The sequence below is a fragment of the Rhinatrema bivittatum genome, chromosome 3 (genome assembly GCF_901001135.1).
Source record: "Rhinatrema bivittatum chromosome 3, aRhiBiv1.1, whole genome shotgun sequence".
In the NCBI taxonomy this organism is placed as follows: domain Eukaryota; kingdom Metazoa; phylum Chordata; class Amphibia; order Gymnophiona; family Rhinatrematidae; genus Rhinatrema; species Rhinatrema bivittatum.
Window position 1 is genome coordinate 272,117,180 of NC_042617.1, and position 17,018 is coordinate 272,134,197.

At 47.6% G+C, this 17,018-nt stretch overlaps 1 protein-coding gene across 3 annotated transcripts in view; it reads right to left on the reverse strand.

Annotated features, from left to right (window-relative positions):
• The window catches only part of DDX23 (DEAD-box helicase 23), an 89,620-nt gene that overhangs the window by 19,863 nt on the left and 52,739 nt on the right, over positions 1 to 17,018 (reverse strand). For all 3 annotated transcript variants that reach the window (XM_029594633.1, XM_029594632.1, XM_029594631.1), the window contains exons 12-15: positions 9,131 to 9,276; positions 8,286 to 8,463; positions 7,917 to 8,159; positions 1,986 to 2,137 (exon numbers count right to left, since the gene is read on the reverse strand). In XM_029594633.1, the coding sequence (XP_029450493.1) occupies positions 1,986 to 2,137; positions 7,917 to 8,159; positions 8,286 to 8,463; positions 9,131 to 9,276 (719 nt within the window). The remainder of the gene's footprint in view (positions 1 to 1,985; positions 2,138 to 7,916; positions 8,160 to 8,285; positions 8,464 to 9,130; positions 9,277 to 17,018) is intronic.

Consider the following 17,018-nt stretch of genomic DNA (forward strand, 5'->3'; position numbering starts at 1 on the left):
GGGAGCATATAACCCATTGGTCTTCAGTCCATCTGGCTACATGCTAGGAAACTTATACTTTCCTGCTTCTGGGTGCTCTTGGCTGGTGCAGATGGCCGGACAGGTGAGAAGGCCTCAGGGGGAGCAAGGGAACCAGGACCCCTGGCTTTCCCTCCCCCTAGAAAACAAGGGTCGAGCCTGGCCAGGGATTATCCCCCCCCCCCCCCCCCCCGCTTGCCCTGCTTAACCAGAGGGATGGCCCACAAAGGAACCTAACACCTCTGGGAGCACCATTTTCGCCTCTTTTTTCTTCTCTTTTCCTAACTCTATTTTTTTTTTTAATTTCTTCTAAGTTCAGACTGCAGGTTTACAACCATCTCTCTATCTATTGCCAACAACGCAACCATACCACTAGCAAGCCAGGTGAGAGACCTTGGGGCCACCTTGGACTCCAGATTGAACTTCAAAAAGTTCATTAATACCACAACTAAAGAATGTTTCTTTAAGCTACAGGTCCTAAAACAGCTAAAACCACTCCTACACTTCCATGATTTCCGTTCAGTTCTCCAAGCCATACTATTTTCAAAAATTGACTACTGCAACACACTACTACTCGGTCTCCCTGCTTCTTCTACTAAACCTCTACAGATGCTGCAAAACGCAGCGGCCAGGATTCTTACAAACTCACGTCGTAAGGACCACATCACACCTGTCTTAAAAATCCTACACTGGCTACCCATCCACTATAGAATACTCTTACTATCATTCACAAATCGGTCTACCAGCAATCCTCACTCCAACTCTCCATCCCTCTCGAACTTCATGCTTCCACAAGGCCGATCAGATCCGCATACAAAGGTTCGCTCCAGGCTCCCCCAAACAAATCCTCCGTCCACAACTCCATTCATAAATGAGCACTTTCGACAGCCGGCCCCCGCTCCATTGGAATTCTCTTCCCCCAGATATACGCCAGGAACAATGCCATCTATCCTTCAGAAAGAAACTGAAAACCTGGCTGTTCACCCAAGCCTACCGTTGAACGAGCCCCTGTCAACCAATATTGCCTCTCTCACCTTCCTACCCATTCCTTATTTCCTCCCTCCCCACCCTGCCCTGCCACCACCCCCCTGTTTACCTCCCCTGTTCCTCCTTCCTCAAAAAGGCTATGCTAATAACTGCCTACGATAAATCTCCAGCCAAATTCAGCAACTTTATGTTAACCTGATATGTCTCGCTACTCAATTGTTTTTCGCTGACTATTTTCAGTACTCTCCAGTTGTTTTAGTTTGATATCTTTCCTTTTTTCCAAAGCCCATGTTTATGCTCCCTGTTTAATGTAACTTTATCTTCTATATAGTTGTTAATTGGTTTCCCCCCAGTTCCATTGTAAACCGGTACGATAAGACCTAGTCTTGAGCATCGGTATATTAAAGGAACTTAAATAAAAAATAAATAAATAAACCATCTGCTGGAGACAAAAATTCTGAGGGATTGCAGGTGGCACTCTCAGTTAAGTAGCAGTGCCTGAAAAGTTTTTATTTTCTGCCTCCATTTGCTGGTAGGGATGCAAAACCCACTTGTTTGGTCTCAACTGGGGTATGAACAGGAAACTCTGCTTTCACGGTTTCCTTGAGGATGATTTGGGATGCCTTGTGATTTGTAGGTGCTGGTTTTCTAACCTAGGGTACTGATTCTGTTTTGTTGTGCATGTCTATATATTTATTTTGTTTGCAGTACAGTTTGTTGGATTGGCAGTATTTGGTGCATTTTGTTATTGTTTTATATATTTATTATTATGTTAAGTGTTTAAGTTTTGTACACCACTTTCAGCAACCTGTTTAGGGGGGGGGGAAAGCAGTCTAGAACATTTTTTAAGTAAGTATAAAGCTGTATCATAGACGCTCATACACTGCCAGAGTCGCTTTCCAGTCTGAAAACAGGTGCAGAAGAGACTCAACTCAATGTTTACATTTACAGCTAGATCTGGTATCTCAGGTAGCACCCACCTTTTCTCGCCCTCTGACATAAGGAAGACCTTCTGTTCCACACGCTCATGCGGTTTGCCTGCAGAGCCAATGTACACCACAGCAGGACGGCGCAGATAGCTCCGTGCCAGACGCTCCACAGCCGGTGGCATGGTGGCAGTAAACATCACTGTCTGAAGAGAAAATAAATAAATACATAATCGCCACCTGTGAGGATGGAGAGGACAGCCTTCCTAACAATCTGTCTCCTGCTTCTCATGTTATCATGTCCTTAGGCAAAGATGCTTACATACAACAGGAACATTGGTTCTTACCTGTTAATTTTCGTTCTTGTAATACTCAAGATCAGTCCAGACAAGTGGGTTTTATTCATCCCTACCAGTAGATGGAGGTAGAGAACAAAACTTTGGGCACTGCCACATATACGAGAGTGCCACCTGCAGTCCCTCAGTACTGATCGATACCAAAGCCAAGATAATTAAAAGCAGTGGGCGAACTAAGCCCCCAGGATGGATATCCCTGGACCGTCTAGCCACACTAAAAAACATCAACAGTAAATAACATGTGAAAAACCTTGAACAAATCGAGAAACAAACTCTGCTTTGCTAATGAGAACCCAGTAGCAGAACAAGCAGTCTTTCGCACAGATCTCCAGGGTGGGCCTCTGGACTGATCAGTCCAGACAAGTGGAATGTACCAAAGCCCCCTTAAACTGGGCAAGAACCCAAAAGACCCGCTTGCAGGACACTCTCCCCAAAGGGTGCTGACTCTGGGGCACGCACATTCAAATGAGAATGCTGAGTGAAAGTGTGAAGCGAAGACCAAACCGCAGCCCTATATATCTCTGCAGGAGACACCAGATAACACACTGCCTACGACGCCGCGTGAGCACGAGTTGAATGAGCTCTAAGCCCCATCGGAACTGTACGGCCTTGGATACATAGGCAGCGGAAATAGTCTCTTTCAACCAACGAGCTACAGAAGCTTTAGATGCCTTCTCACCCTTTTTGTGTCCCCCAAAAAGGACAAATAAATGATCAGAGCTTCGGAAAGAATTGGTGACCTTCAAGTAACGCAACAAGACACAACGCACATCCAAAAGATGGAGATCCCTCCCCTAGAGGAATCCCGATCCCAATCCAGAAAACCTGGCAGCTCTACTGACTCATTCACATGAAAAACAGACACCACCTTAGGAAGGAACGAAGGCACCGACCCATAAGGACACCTTGACAGATGAAATCTAGAGAAAAGGATCACGCCACAAAAGCGCCTGCAATTCCGAAATCCTCCTAGCTGAACAAATGGCTACCAAGAAGACAGTTTTCAAGGTTAGAATCTTTAAAGACGCCTGACCCAGTGGCTCAAAGGGTTCCTCACAGAGTGCTCGCAATACCAGATTGAGACTCCATCCCGGGCATACTTTGTGAAGAGGGGGACATAGATGCTTAACTCCCCGAAGAAAGCAGACCACATCCGGATGGGCAGCCAAAGCCTGCCCCTGAACCTTCCCTCTGAGACAACCTATAGCCGAAACTTGAACCCGAAGCGAACTCTGGGCCAGGCCCTTGGATAAGCCCAACTTCAGAAAGGACAAGAAATGCTGTACGGAAGCCCTAAGGGGATACACTCCCTGTTGTTCACACCAAGTCCCAAAAAGCTTCCATACTCTTGAATAGGCCAGGGAAGTAGAAGGACATCTCGCCTGAAGGAGGGTATTAATCACCGGTTCAGAATATCCCTTTGAACGCAATTGCCGTCTCTCAAAAGCCAGGCCTGCGAGACACAATCGATCCGCCCGATCCGAAAATATGGGACCTTGATGAAGCAGATCCCGCAAGTGGACCAGGCGAAGCGGCCCGTCCACCACCAGACGCAGCAGATCTGCAAACCATGGACGCTGCGGCCATTCTGGAGCCACCAGAACTACCAGCCCCGGATGAGCTTCTATCCTTCTAAGCACCCGCGCTATGAGCTGCCACGGAGGGAAGACATACAGTAGAACACTGGTCGGTGACGGGCACACTAAGGCATTGAGTCCTACGGCCCTTATCTCCCTTCAGCGGCTGAAGAACCTCTCCGTCTTGGCGTTGAGACTGGTCGCCATCAGATCGAACCGAGGAATCCCCCACCTGGCACAGAGGAGGTCCCAGACTTCAGAGGACAATTCCCACTCTCCAGGATCCAACTGCTGACGGCTGAGATAATCCGCTTGGATGTTGTCCACTCCTGCGACATGGGAAGAGGCAATTCCCTCAAGATGGAGTTCTGCCCACTTGAACAATAACTGAGCTTCCTGAGCCACTGCAGGACTCTTGGTCTCCCCCTGGCGATTGATATAGGCCATCGTGGTCACACTGTCTGAGAACACTTGCACCATGCGATCCCGAACCAAGGGCAGGAATGCCAAAAGTGCCCTGCGGACTGCTCTCGTTTCCAACCGATTGATGGATCAAGCCTGTTCCGACGTCGACCAGAGTCCCTGAGCCGACTTGCCGAGACACACCGCACCCCAGCCCCAAAGACTGGCGTCCGTAGTGACGACAATCCAATTCGGGACCTCGAGGGGCATCCCTTTCTCCAAACTGCTCCTTGTCATCCACCAGGCCAGACTGGCTCTGGCCACTGGTGTGAGAGGCAGAGTCAGATAATACTGCTCCGACAGGGGACTCCAGTGGGACAATAACGCTCTCTGCAGGGGCCGCATATGCGCAAATGCCCAAGACACCAGCTCCAACGTGGACGCCATTGATCCCAGAACTTGCAAGTAATCCCAGACTTTGGGCAGCGGCAGATGAAGCAAATGAGTTATCTGCTCCTGGATCTTGTTCACCCTGTAGGTCTTGAGAAACACTCTGCCCTGCTGAGTGTCGAAATTGGCTCCCAAGTATTCCAGGGATCGAGAAGGCACCAGGTGACTTTTCTGCAAATTGACGATCCAGCCCAACGATCCAAGAGGGACCTCACATGGGTCATGGACCTCAGGCACTCCTCCTGTGACTTCGCTTTGATCAGCCAGTCATCCAGATACAGATGCACCAAAACTCCCTCCTGCCGCAAGGCTGCCACCACGACCACCATCACTTTTATGAAAGTCTGAGGGGCGGTGGCCAGACCGAAGGGAAGGGCTCGAAAGTGGAAATGCTGCCCCAGCACCAAAAACCGGAGGAACTTCTGGTGTTCCTGCCAAATGGGGATATGAAGATAAGCTTCGGTGAGATCCAGGGATGCCAAAAACTCTCCTTTTCAAACCGCCGTAATCACGGTGCGTAATGTCTCCATCCGGAAGCTTGGCACCTTCAAGCTCTGGTTGACCTTCTGAAGGTCCAAGATGGGCCAAAAGGTGCCCTTTTTTGGCACCACGAAATAAATGGAGTACCTGCCCCGACCTTGCTCGGAGACTGGTACCGGAACCACAGGCATCAGCTCCATAGGTGACTCCCGCCTCTAGGCGAGCCGCCTGGGCTGGGGACAGAGTTCCAGCGGCCGACAGTTCCTGCGGTTTCTGGATCCAACACAAACAGGCTCGCTGCATCAGACTGGCACATACTGCCGCTCGCAGCCCCATAGCCAAAACCTCAAATGACTGCTTGAGCTGCACCTCTAGCTTCTGATCCTGAATGTCCTTCAAGGCAGAGGCCCCAGCGACCGGGATGGTAGTCTTCTTGGTGACCACCGAAACTGCCACATCCACCTTCGGGACCTTGAGGTTATCCAAATGTTCCTGCAACAACTGATAAAGCTTCGCCATGGCTCTGCCGACTCTCAGTCCAGAGTCTGGAGTCTCCCACTCTTGGTTGATCAACTTCTGGACCTTCTTAGGAATGGGAAAGGCGCTGGGAGATCTCCGAAGGCCATCAAGCACCGGATTAACCCCTTTGTTATATGAATCCTCCAAAGAGAGCTTGACCCTCCCAACTCCTCCAACACCTGGGGGATAAGCAGTCTAAGCTCCTCCCTCTTAGAGGCGTATCACCCACGGGTCATCGCCATCAGCATCTGGGCCCTCAGAGGCACCCTGATCCACCTTAGGGTCCCCTGGATCATGGGGGTCCCCCCCGCAGGGTCCGCATTGGGATCTCCCGCTGTAGAAGCATCGTCATCTGCCTGAGAATCATCTGAATCCTCAGAATCGGAATCCAAAATCGCTGGCCGGAGCCCCTGGGACGGACCCCACGATCCCACGGAAGCAATCGAGGGTCCCTTCGCGCGTTTAGCAGAGCTTGACAGTCTGTCAATAACAGGTTGCTTGCCCGCCTGCTTAGCCAGGAATGCCTCATGCAGTAACAGGACGAACTCGGTTGAAACCCCCCCCCCCTGGGGTTCCCGAGGTTCCTTAGGGACTACTGGGGCCCGAATCAGCAGTGCCCTCCTCCCGAGGCTGCACAGCGGGGGTAGGAGGCGGAGGAGACTCCTCAGAGCCCCAAGGAGTAACCCCCGCATCCTGGTCCCCTTGAGGGGTAAGGGCGACCTCCCCATGCGACCCCTCCCGACTCTGCTGCGGCCCGCGAAGCTCGACACGACTTTGGATGCTTTAAGGAAGCCCCCTCTCCCCCTCCTGCAAAGCCCGTACAGAGAGAAAGGGATTCCAGGCAGGCCAAACGCCATAGGGCCAACAGGCCTCCACTAACGGCCTGTCAGTCATTTACAAAAGAAAGCGCTCACCGCGAGGAAAAAACCAAGGGGGGAGGGGCGCAGCACGCACGGCCTTTGCCGGTCCTAAAAACAATCCAGAGGCACTTTCCCCAGCCGGGGCCACCCTCCTAGGATCGGCACTTCTCCTTATGCCCCAGCACTGCCTAACAGTCTCGGAGGCCGCCCCCAACGATCTCACCGAGTTGGCTACCTGAAAAGCAGTTCAGTCTCCCCGAGCTGCCGCTGTTGCTGAGACTCTGCAAAGCAAAAATGTTCTCTAACTTTTTTTTTTTTTTAAAGCTACAGAGCCAAAGGAGAATAAAAGAAATGAGGGGATACTTCCCTGATCCCAGAGGCAGGCAGAGGGGCTTCAAAACCAACTGAGAGAGCCAGAGCCCTGGCTGTCAGCAGTCCTGGGACACACGGGCTGAGACCTGGCAGGGGTATCCAACCCCCGTTCACCCGGCTCCACCCGAGGGATGGCCCTTAACAGGAACCTGGCACCCCGGGGAGCAGAATTCCAAACAAACTCCAAATCAGTCAGGACTGCAGGTTTAGCACCTCTACCATCTGCTGGAAGTAGAGAAATACTGAGGGACTGGAGGTGGCCCCCTCGTATGTATGGCAGTGCCCAAAGTTTTGTTCTCTACCTCCATTTGCTGGTAGGGATGAATAAAACCCACTTGTTTGGACTGATCTGGGTATGTTCAGAAACTCCCAATACTAATCACAGCATCCCAACAGCCCTCCATGCACAGGGGCACAAGTATGCCTCATTAAGATACACTAAACCTAGGCCCACCCAGGGAGGGATACAAACACACTTCCTCAACAGGGTAAATTAGTTTCCTTGCAGTATCACAAGTCTCCTGGCCAGGATACACAAAAGAACCATATTCATGGATACAGTATCTGTCTCATGAAAATTCACTCTGTTATCACTCACCTGTTTCTGCTCCATGACTTCTTGTGCCCCCTTCCAACTCACCTATCTCGCAGACACGACTAAGTATCGATCTTTGTGTTTTACGGTATTTGAAATTTTTATCTTAATATCCTTCTTTTTATGCTTTTACTTGCACTTTGTTATAACTAGTTTTTTTAAGTACTTTAATATTTTATGTGTATACTAATTCTTAATTATTTATTATTTACAATATGCAAGTATTTTTAAGTGAATTATTGTATTTCCCTGCTTCCATTTTCTTGTAAACCGTTGTGAAGGTCCCCACTGAGGCAACGTATATAAAAACCAATAAACACAAACATAAACATCCCTGTGACTCTCTCCCTGCGAACCCTCAATCTCAGGCTCACCTGTCTGTACTTGTGCTTCCCTGACTCAAAGTTGGCCAGCATTTTCTCAGGATCTTCTGCCTCATCTGTATCAGGTTTCTGATTTGTCACTGGCATGTGTTCCAAGATCTTCTGCACATCTGGCTCAAAGCCCATGTCAATCATTCTGTCTGCTTCATCCAGGACTACATAAGTACAACGGCTGAGCACCAGGTACCGGTTTTCCAGCACATCAATCAATCGGCCTGGTGTTGCAATGACTATCTATGAGAGACACAGCCAAACTGGTTATCAAATAAATAATAAAAGGGTTTGTTTCTGAAACTATTTGCTTGCTTCAGATGTAAAAAATTGCTGATGAGATTCTGAGATATACATAGATGTCTTTACCTCACAGCCCATCCGGAGTCGGAAGCCTTGGTCCTCTCGAGAAATGCCACCAATAACAGCCACAGTGCGGATCCCCAGTGGCTTCCCAAACTTTATTGTCTCTTCTTCGATCTGCTGTGCCAGCTCTCGGGTTGGAGCCAGGATGATAGCATATGGGCCCTGGTCCGATTCCTCAATCCTAAAGTATCATCACTGACATTATTAGCACTGTAGACCCTCCTCACACTGACTTGCCCAAGTCAAAATCAACCACACAGCCCACAGCACATGGCCAAGAGTATTAAAAAATAGACTACTCACACAGCTGCAACTCCTCAGTTAAGATCCTGCCCAAACATAGATCATAACGTCCATCCCAGTACACAGCCTACATCATCCAGCCAAAACTCCCATACAGGACTGGAAATAATCCAGGTGCCAGCCTGGCTAAAATTTGGGGTCTGGCACTTGCCAGCAGGCCTAGATGAAGGAACCACCATTGGGACCAGGCCTGGTCCAGGTGAAAAAGCTGTTGCTGCAGCCATGTTTAGGCCAAGCAGAGAAGCAACCATGATGCTGGACATAGAAAGAAGGGAGCAGAGGAAAGAAAAGGAGGTGGTTGAGACAAAGACTAGGTGGGAAAGGAAGAAGAGGAAAACAATAGCAAACCAGAGAAAGAAAAATACATTTAAAAATTATATTTAAAAAAAACACAAAAATATAAAGATTTTTTTTTTTTTATCTGCTGGCACCTAAGTTTTTGAAAAATGTTTCCAGTGGCTCTTCTTCCACGATACATGCCCTGCTATGACTGCTTTAGTAATTTCTACAGCCAGACTGTCATCACCATTACGATATGCACTCACCTGTCGATTTTGGGTAACGTGGTGATCCACACGAGCAGTGGAATCAAGAAAGCTGCTGTCTTACCACTGCCAGTCTCTGCCACACCAATTATATCTCGATTCTGTAACCCAATAGGAATAGCCTGTCGCTGGATAGGTGTTGGCTCCTATGGGAGTCAAAAAGCAGTATATTAGCACTTCCAGCCTAACATGTTTCCTGCGCCTTATACCCAACTTACCGGTCTCATGTCATTCAGTTCCCCTGACCCTGGTAGCTGTTAGTCACTCATTCCTCTACCGGGTTGTTATTTCACTCAGTGCTCCAGCAGTCAAACAAAAACCCAGGAAATGCTTGGTGCCAGCCATACTATATGATATAATATTAGAAACAGTATTCTCATGTTAAGAGTCCAGGCTCTCATATTAGATCAGAGATGGCCAGCTTTTACCAGTCCAGTGACCAAACTATTTCTTTGTACAATTTTTGAGGGCTGCAACCAATTTCTGGCCATTAAATTTATCAAGGCTGGAAAATCCCCAGGCACCTGGCACCAGTTCAGGAAATATCATTGCTGCTGGCATTACAAGCAGAGGCATTAAGAGCTGCAGCAGTCCTGGACTACCCACTGTCACCCTGACGGGTAGGAAGAGAGAGGCTGGATAGGTGGAGGAAGGGAAGAATGAAGAGGGAGTGCTAATGTGCCTAAAGGGAAGAGGGGAGCAAAGAAAAGTAAAAACTAAAATGAAACAAAACAAAAAATAAAAAAACAAGACTAAAAATAAGTAAAACAAAAGGAAAAAAAAATGGAAAATGTGACAACAAAATAAGAAAAAAATAATTTTGCTGGCTCCTAAACTTTTTTGGCTGGCAGCTAAGTTTTCTAAATATTTTTCCAGCCAGAGGTCTGTCAGTGATCCAAACATGAACCAGCACATACTGTTTATAGAAAACCTGGCTGGAAGAAAAGGTAATCATCCTAATATGCAACAATGGTACAATAGAATTTGGAAAGTTTATTTCATGAAGAAGCTTCTTTCTAGAAGATCTGAACTACAGGCCAGATAATACTGTAACAGGAGGCCTAAAACCCTGTGAGACATAAGATCCACTATATTATTAGAGAAATGACAAACTTTGGGCTGGGGGTGGAATAAGGATAAAATATTAGGAAAGATGGATTAAGTATTGTTGATGTGTTTGTAATTTGCACAATTGGTGAATTTGGTTTATCTGATATTGTGTGTATAGGAAAATTGGTTCTTACCTGCTAAATTTTGTTCCTGGTATACCACAGATCAGTTCAGACAAGTGGGTTTTGCATCCCTACCAGCAGATGGAGACAGAGAATAAAAACTTTTCAGGCACTGCTACTTAACCGAGCGTGCCACCTGCAATCCCTCAGTATTGACCTGTACTCAAGCCACAATGACTACTTCCCAAACTCTAAAGATTTCTCCCCCTAGAGCGAGCTGAGGAATAAGTTGGAACCCCCAACAAAACTGAACCCTCAACTTAGGGTACAGAAAAAATCTCAAAATAGTTGAAAACTATGCAGCACTCATTCAAATTCTGCATCACCAGCAGCATCCAGAAGCAGGAATCTGGACTGATCTGTGGTATTCCAGGAACAAAAATTAGCAAATAAGATCAATTTTTCTTCCCTGTTCATACCCCACATAGGTACAGACTAGTGGGATATACCCAAGCCCCTCTACACTGGGTGGGAACCCGAAAGACCCACACACAGTACACTTTCACCAAACGAGGCCTCCTCCGGGGCCCTGACATCCAAATGGTAAGGTTTAGTAAAAGAGTCCAAAGAGGACCAAGTTGCTGCTCGACAAATCTCCTGCAGAGAAACCAATTGACATTCCACCCAGGAGGCAGCCTGCGCCCTAGTAGAATGCGTTCACAATCTCTCAGGGATTTCCCAAGATTTACAAATATAGGCCAAAACAATTGTCTCCTTCAACCACCTTGCAATTTTGCTGTTAGCCGCTCTGAAATCCTTCTTTGGTCTACTGAATAAAACAGAGATGGTTCGACCTCTGAAAGCCATGTGTCAATTTGAGATACCACAACAGAACCTGACGCATGTCCAAAAGGTGAAGTTCCCTTGCATGGGGATAATCAGAGGTCAGGTGCAGAAAGCCCAGTAATTCCACCATGTGGCTAACATGAAGTGCCAATACATATATCGAAAGAGAGAGCAAATTTTTATTATCAAAATATTTTAATTACCAAACAAGCGTGTCATAAAACTCACTCATTCACTCACACATTCACTCAATTAAAATCACAAATAGGAACCAAGCGAAGTAACTCACCAGAATACATGATATAACTTTAAAAAATGTAAAGAGATATTTAGAATGCAACTGAAAACATGTATTTGAACATCCTGTGGTTATATGAAACCACTTATAACTCTATAAATGGTTGTACCTTCCAATACAATTACTTAATTATTCCCTGATTTTCACTTATCTTAAATATATGATCTTAGTTACCACACTGTTATATAAACAAATTTACTAAATACATATATGCACCTATATATCAAAGTACTTAAACAATTAGAATTCTCTTCATCTGGCGTTCTTTACTATGTGTTTTTCTTCATCAAAATATAAAGACAGTGCTTCATTTTTCACCACGGTATATCCCCCACCTTGGGATCGTCACCTTCCAACCTTGGGACCTTTTCTGGTTCCTTGGCTGGATCCTGCCTCTCTCGATCAGGATCAGTATATGGAGAACCATGAAGTGCCAACACAACCTTGGGCAAAAAGGAAGGCATCACATGCAATGAAACTCCATCATCGGAAATCCACAAAAAAGGATCTCTGCACGATAAGGCTTGAAGCTCCAAAATTTGTCTTGCCGAATAAATCACCACCAGGAACATTGTCTTCAGAGTAAGGTCCTTCAAAGAAGCCCTTCTTAATTGTTCAAAAGGAAGTCCACACAATACTCAAAGAACCAAATTGAGATTCCAAGATGGACAAATTCCATGGACCAGAGGACGCAAATGCTTTGCTCCTCTAAATAAATGTAGTATATCTGGATGAGATGCTAGCAGTCAATCTTGCAACCTCCCTCTGAAACAGCCCAAGGCTGCTAGCTGGACTCAGAGAGAATTATCGGCTAAATCTTTTGACAAGACATCTTGCAAACACTCTCCAAACTCGAATATATGCCAAAGAAGTAGAGGATCTTCTAGCCTGAAAAAGAGTAATAATCACCAGCTCTGAATACCCCTTCAAGGGAAATGTCGTCTCTCAAAAGCTAGCCCGCTAGACAGAAGCGATCTGCCTGTTCCAAAAAGATGGGTCCCCTGATGCAACACTCTGCCAGCTGAACTAGATCTGCAAACCATGGACGGCGTGGCCACTCTGGCGCTACCAGGATCACTCTTCCCGGATGTTGCTCAATGCACTGTAATCCCTTGTCCATCAGAGGCCACGGAGAGAAGACAAAGAAGAATCCCTCGAGTCCATGGCAGCACCAGAGATCCAATTCTTTCCATACTGTGTTCAATGGTTGTAAAACCGTGATGCCTTGGTATTCTCTTAGTCGAGATACCTCCATCTTCCGTGAATGAGACATATTGCTGCCTCTGACAGCTCCCATTCCCTGGGGTCCAACTTTCACCAACTGAGAAAATCCACCTGAATGTTGTCTACCCTGTTGATATGAGACACCGCTAGTCACTCCAAGTTCTGCTCTGCCCAAAGAATCAACTACTGGGCTTATCGAGCCACCACCTGTTTCTTGGTTCCACCTTGACGGTTGGTGCAGGCCACAATCGTTGCATTGTCTGATACGATCCGTACTGGATGGCCATGTAATCATGGCAGAGCACACGGAAAAAGTCCCTTGGGTTTCTCCTCCAGCAGCTTATGTACCTTATTCTCACCCAAAAACTTTATCAGCTGTTCCAGATCTTCGCCAAAAAGAAGCTTGCCTTTAAATGGCAAGACCCCATACTGAGCTTTCAAGGAAACATCTGTCGACCAATTCCGCAACCAAAGAAGCCTCCTGGCCAAGACTACGGACATCATCGTTCTGGAAGAAGTGCAGATGAGGTCATACAAGGCATCGTACTATAAGCAACCGCACCTCCAGACGCTCCACCTGCTAAGACTCAGAGGGTGACATAGCCTTGTTTTCCTATAACTGCTGCACCCACTGCAGTGAAGCCCAAAGCATGAAACTTCTGCACACAGCCACTCGGATGCCCAGAGCCAACACCTCAAATATCTTTTTAAGATGCACCTCAAGCTTCCTGTCTTGCATATCCTTCACAGCCGCAGCCCCTGGAATGATTGTCCTCTTAATGACAGCCGAGAAGGAAGCATCCGCCTTCGGAACCCTCGAGCTCCAGAGTGTCCTTGGGCAATGGATACAGCTAGCCCTGCTCACCTTAAGGCTAGTCTCCGGAGTGTCACACACTCTGACCACCAACCTTTTGACCAACTTGTGAAAAGGAAAAGTCTTGGCCGGACCCCGACTTATATTCAAGACTGTTTAAAGTCTTGAATATAAGTCGGTATTATCATTATAACTCTGACACTCTAACGCAATCACAGCAATCAATCTCCTTAAAGATTTCACAGCGCACTTAATAATTTAAAAAAATCACATAAGGTCGGAGGTGGAAAGTTTATGTTAAACCAGTTTAAAGGCATTACAACACACAGACACTTCACATTTGAGTTTGAAAATAAATGGAATAACATCCTGTACCTCATTCCACCTGCAGCACCAGAACAATGGCCCCCAGGTCTTTGAATCTTTAAGTGGGAACTGCAGGGGAGACCATAAACAAGTCTCGCAGAGGTCGAGCAAATTCTAAAGCATAGCCGTGTTCTATGACTCTTAGAACCCACTGGTCTGAAGTTATCTTGACCCATTCCCCGTAAAAACGGGACAGCCGTCTGCCAATCCTTGGAATGTGGGAATGGGTCGGCTGCATCTCATTGTGAGGACTTGGAACTGAGGGACCCCTGACAGGACCCCTCTCAGCCTGGTCTGCGACTGAAAAAGGACTGAGACTAGGAGTGGGACCTTCCTGCAGCAGGCCTCTGGCTCGCTGCAGAAGCTCAACTCTGGCGGAAGTGCCGCTGCCCCCAGAAATGAGAGCGAGTTGGGAGAAAACTCCTGGAGCTCTTGGGCTTATCTTTCAGCAGCTTGTGTAGTTTATTGTCTCCCAGGGACTTAATCAGCTGTTCCAGGTCTTCACCGAAGAGAAGCATGCCCTTGAAAGGCAGCGCACTAAGCTGGGCCTTCGAAGAAACATCAGCTGCCCAGTTACGAGCCTCCTTGCCAACACCGCCGAGGCCATGTTCCTAGAGGAGGTACGCAGAAGGTCATACAAGGCATCCGCTCTGTAGGCCACCGCCGCTTCCAAATGCTCCACCTGGGCCACTTCCTTAGGTGGTAGGTCCCTGGCACTCAGCAGCTGCTGTACCCACCTTAGGTTTGCTCGAAGCATGAAGCTGCTGCAAACGGCAGCTCGAATTCTGAGGGCAGACACCTCAAAGATCCTCTTGAGAAGCACTTCGAGCTTCCTATCCTGCAGGTCCTTAAGGGCCACTGCCCCTGTGACCAGGAGGTGGTATGCTTCATGACTGCTGACACCAAAGCGTCCACTTTAGGCACCTTCAAGAGCTCCAAAACCTCCTCTGGCAAGGGGTAGAGCTTGTCCAAGGCCTGGCCCACTCTAAGCCCCATCTCTGGAGTTTCCCACTCCCGACTCATCAGCTGTTGGCGAAGAAAAAAGGTCTTGGCTGGGCCCCGCAACCCAGCACCGTGTCCTGGGACAGGTTCTCCTGCGGAAATGGTACACCTAGCTTCACCAGGATCCATGGTATCAGAGGCTCCAATTCGTCCCTCATAAATAAGCGTACGACTTTGGGATCATCCCCTTTCAAAGGAGAGGATCTGTCCGGTTCGTCATCCGGATCCATCCTCGTAAAGACCAGAGGAGCTGAAGATGAGTCCTGTGCCAAAGAGCCCATGAGGTCTGGGTCTGCCAGGGGACGTCCACCGACTTCGCCTCAAAGCGGGGGGGCCCCCTAACCCTCTGAATTTGTATGGTCCCCTGCTGATCCGCTCACATAGGAACCTTCCTGGGTGGCTCCTCTACTGATCTGCAACTAAGAGATTTGTCCAGAAGAGACAGACTAGCTAGATATGCTTTGTGCATTAGAAGCATAAAGTCAGCTGAAAAACCGGCCAGGCTTCTCATATTCCCCCACCAGGGGATTGGGCTCATCTTCTGAGTCATCATGAAGGGTCCAAAGGAGCCTCAGGACTTGTGGCAACCGGAGACAAATTGGACAGGAGATCCCCTCCCCGCTGCCCTCTCTTTCGCAGCTGTGAAAGATTTCAAGATGGCTGCCATTCCTGCGCTCCGATGCGGCAGGCCTTTTTCCTGTGCCGCGGGACTTTCCCAATGTAGCTCACAACGCTCCGGAAGAACCATCCCCGTTGGGGAGGCACCGAATACAAATACCTGTGCGGGACAGCCTTGAGGACGGCTCCCCACAGGTGGAGTAAGTCCGATTGCACAGCATGGTTGGCGGAGGAGTGGGGGGGGGGGGGGGGGGGGCACCAAGTACTGAGAGCCGATGTGGAGAGACCCAGGTGAGACTGCACCGCTTTACCTCACACAACCCTGCTGCTGAAGACCAAAAACTCAATTTCCTTTTTTTTTTTTTTTTGTGTAAAACAAAAAACTTTACCAGCAAGGGCTATATGTTCTCTGGTTCCAAGAAGGGTGGGGTGGGAGTTGGGCGGGAGGGATTGGACCACTGGTAATTACCCCTGGCGCCCAAGAAAGGGGAGAAAATAAGGCCACCAATCCCCGCTCTGGCTATGCCTGCTACCAGGGGGGATGGTCCCACCGGAATCTGCCAACCCCCTGGGAGGCTCAAAGTCCTGCCTGCACTGCAATATCAAAGCAAAAAGACAGACGCTGCAAGTGTAGATTTTCTTTCTTGTCCTGCTGGGGTTTTTGTTTTTTTAAATGATAGAAGACAGTCAGAACCACAGGTTATGCTACCTCCATCTGCTGGAGGCAGAGAAATACTGAGAGGATACAGGTTGTACACCGGACAAAGAGGGAGTGCTTTCAGAGTTTTTCTCTCTTTCCATCTGTTGGAAGGGAGGCAAAACCCAGCAGTCTGGACTGATCCGGGAACGTACAGGGAATGGGTCAGATCTATCAAGTCCAGTATCCCGTTTCCAACAGTGGTCAATCCAGGTCATCAATCTACTAGCACTGAAAGCAAATTTTCAATGCTATATGTGCATTTGAACGATTGTTCAAGGTATCAAGTAACCATGTTTTACATTTATTTTTATTATTTATTTGAGGTTCTTTATATACCGCCATTCGTTTAGTAACATCATGACGGTTCACATATAAACAAAGTTTCAGCAGCAGTGCTACATAAACAAAGAGAGAGGAAGTTCTCGCCATATGGAATTGAGCCATAGAAAGAAAGAAATCACAGCAATCTACTTCCCAAGAAAAGACAACTTACTTGCTGACAAATTAAGTTGCCAACTACAGTCTCATGAATGGTCCATAAACAATAACATACTGGAAAACCTTTTCAAGACTTGGGTAAATGGTTTGTAGACCTATTTTCATCGCCACTCAATCACAAGCTACCTCTTGAAGACCATTTCAGGACACAGAGGCGAGAAGTGCATTACATATTTCATAGAACAAGGGCCTAACCTATGCTTTTCTACCAATCCCACTAATAGCAAAAACAATCCTGAAAGACAAAGGAACCATGATTCTGGCAGCTCCATACTGATCATATCAGAGTTGGTTTACATGGCTACATAAACTAGCGATAGCTTCCTCAATCAAATTGCCAATCTTTCCAA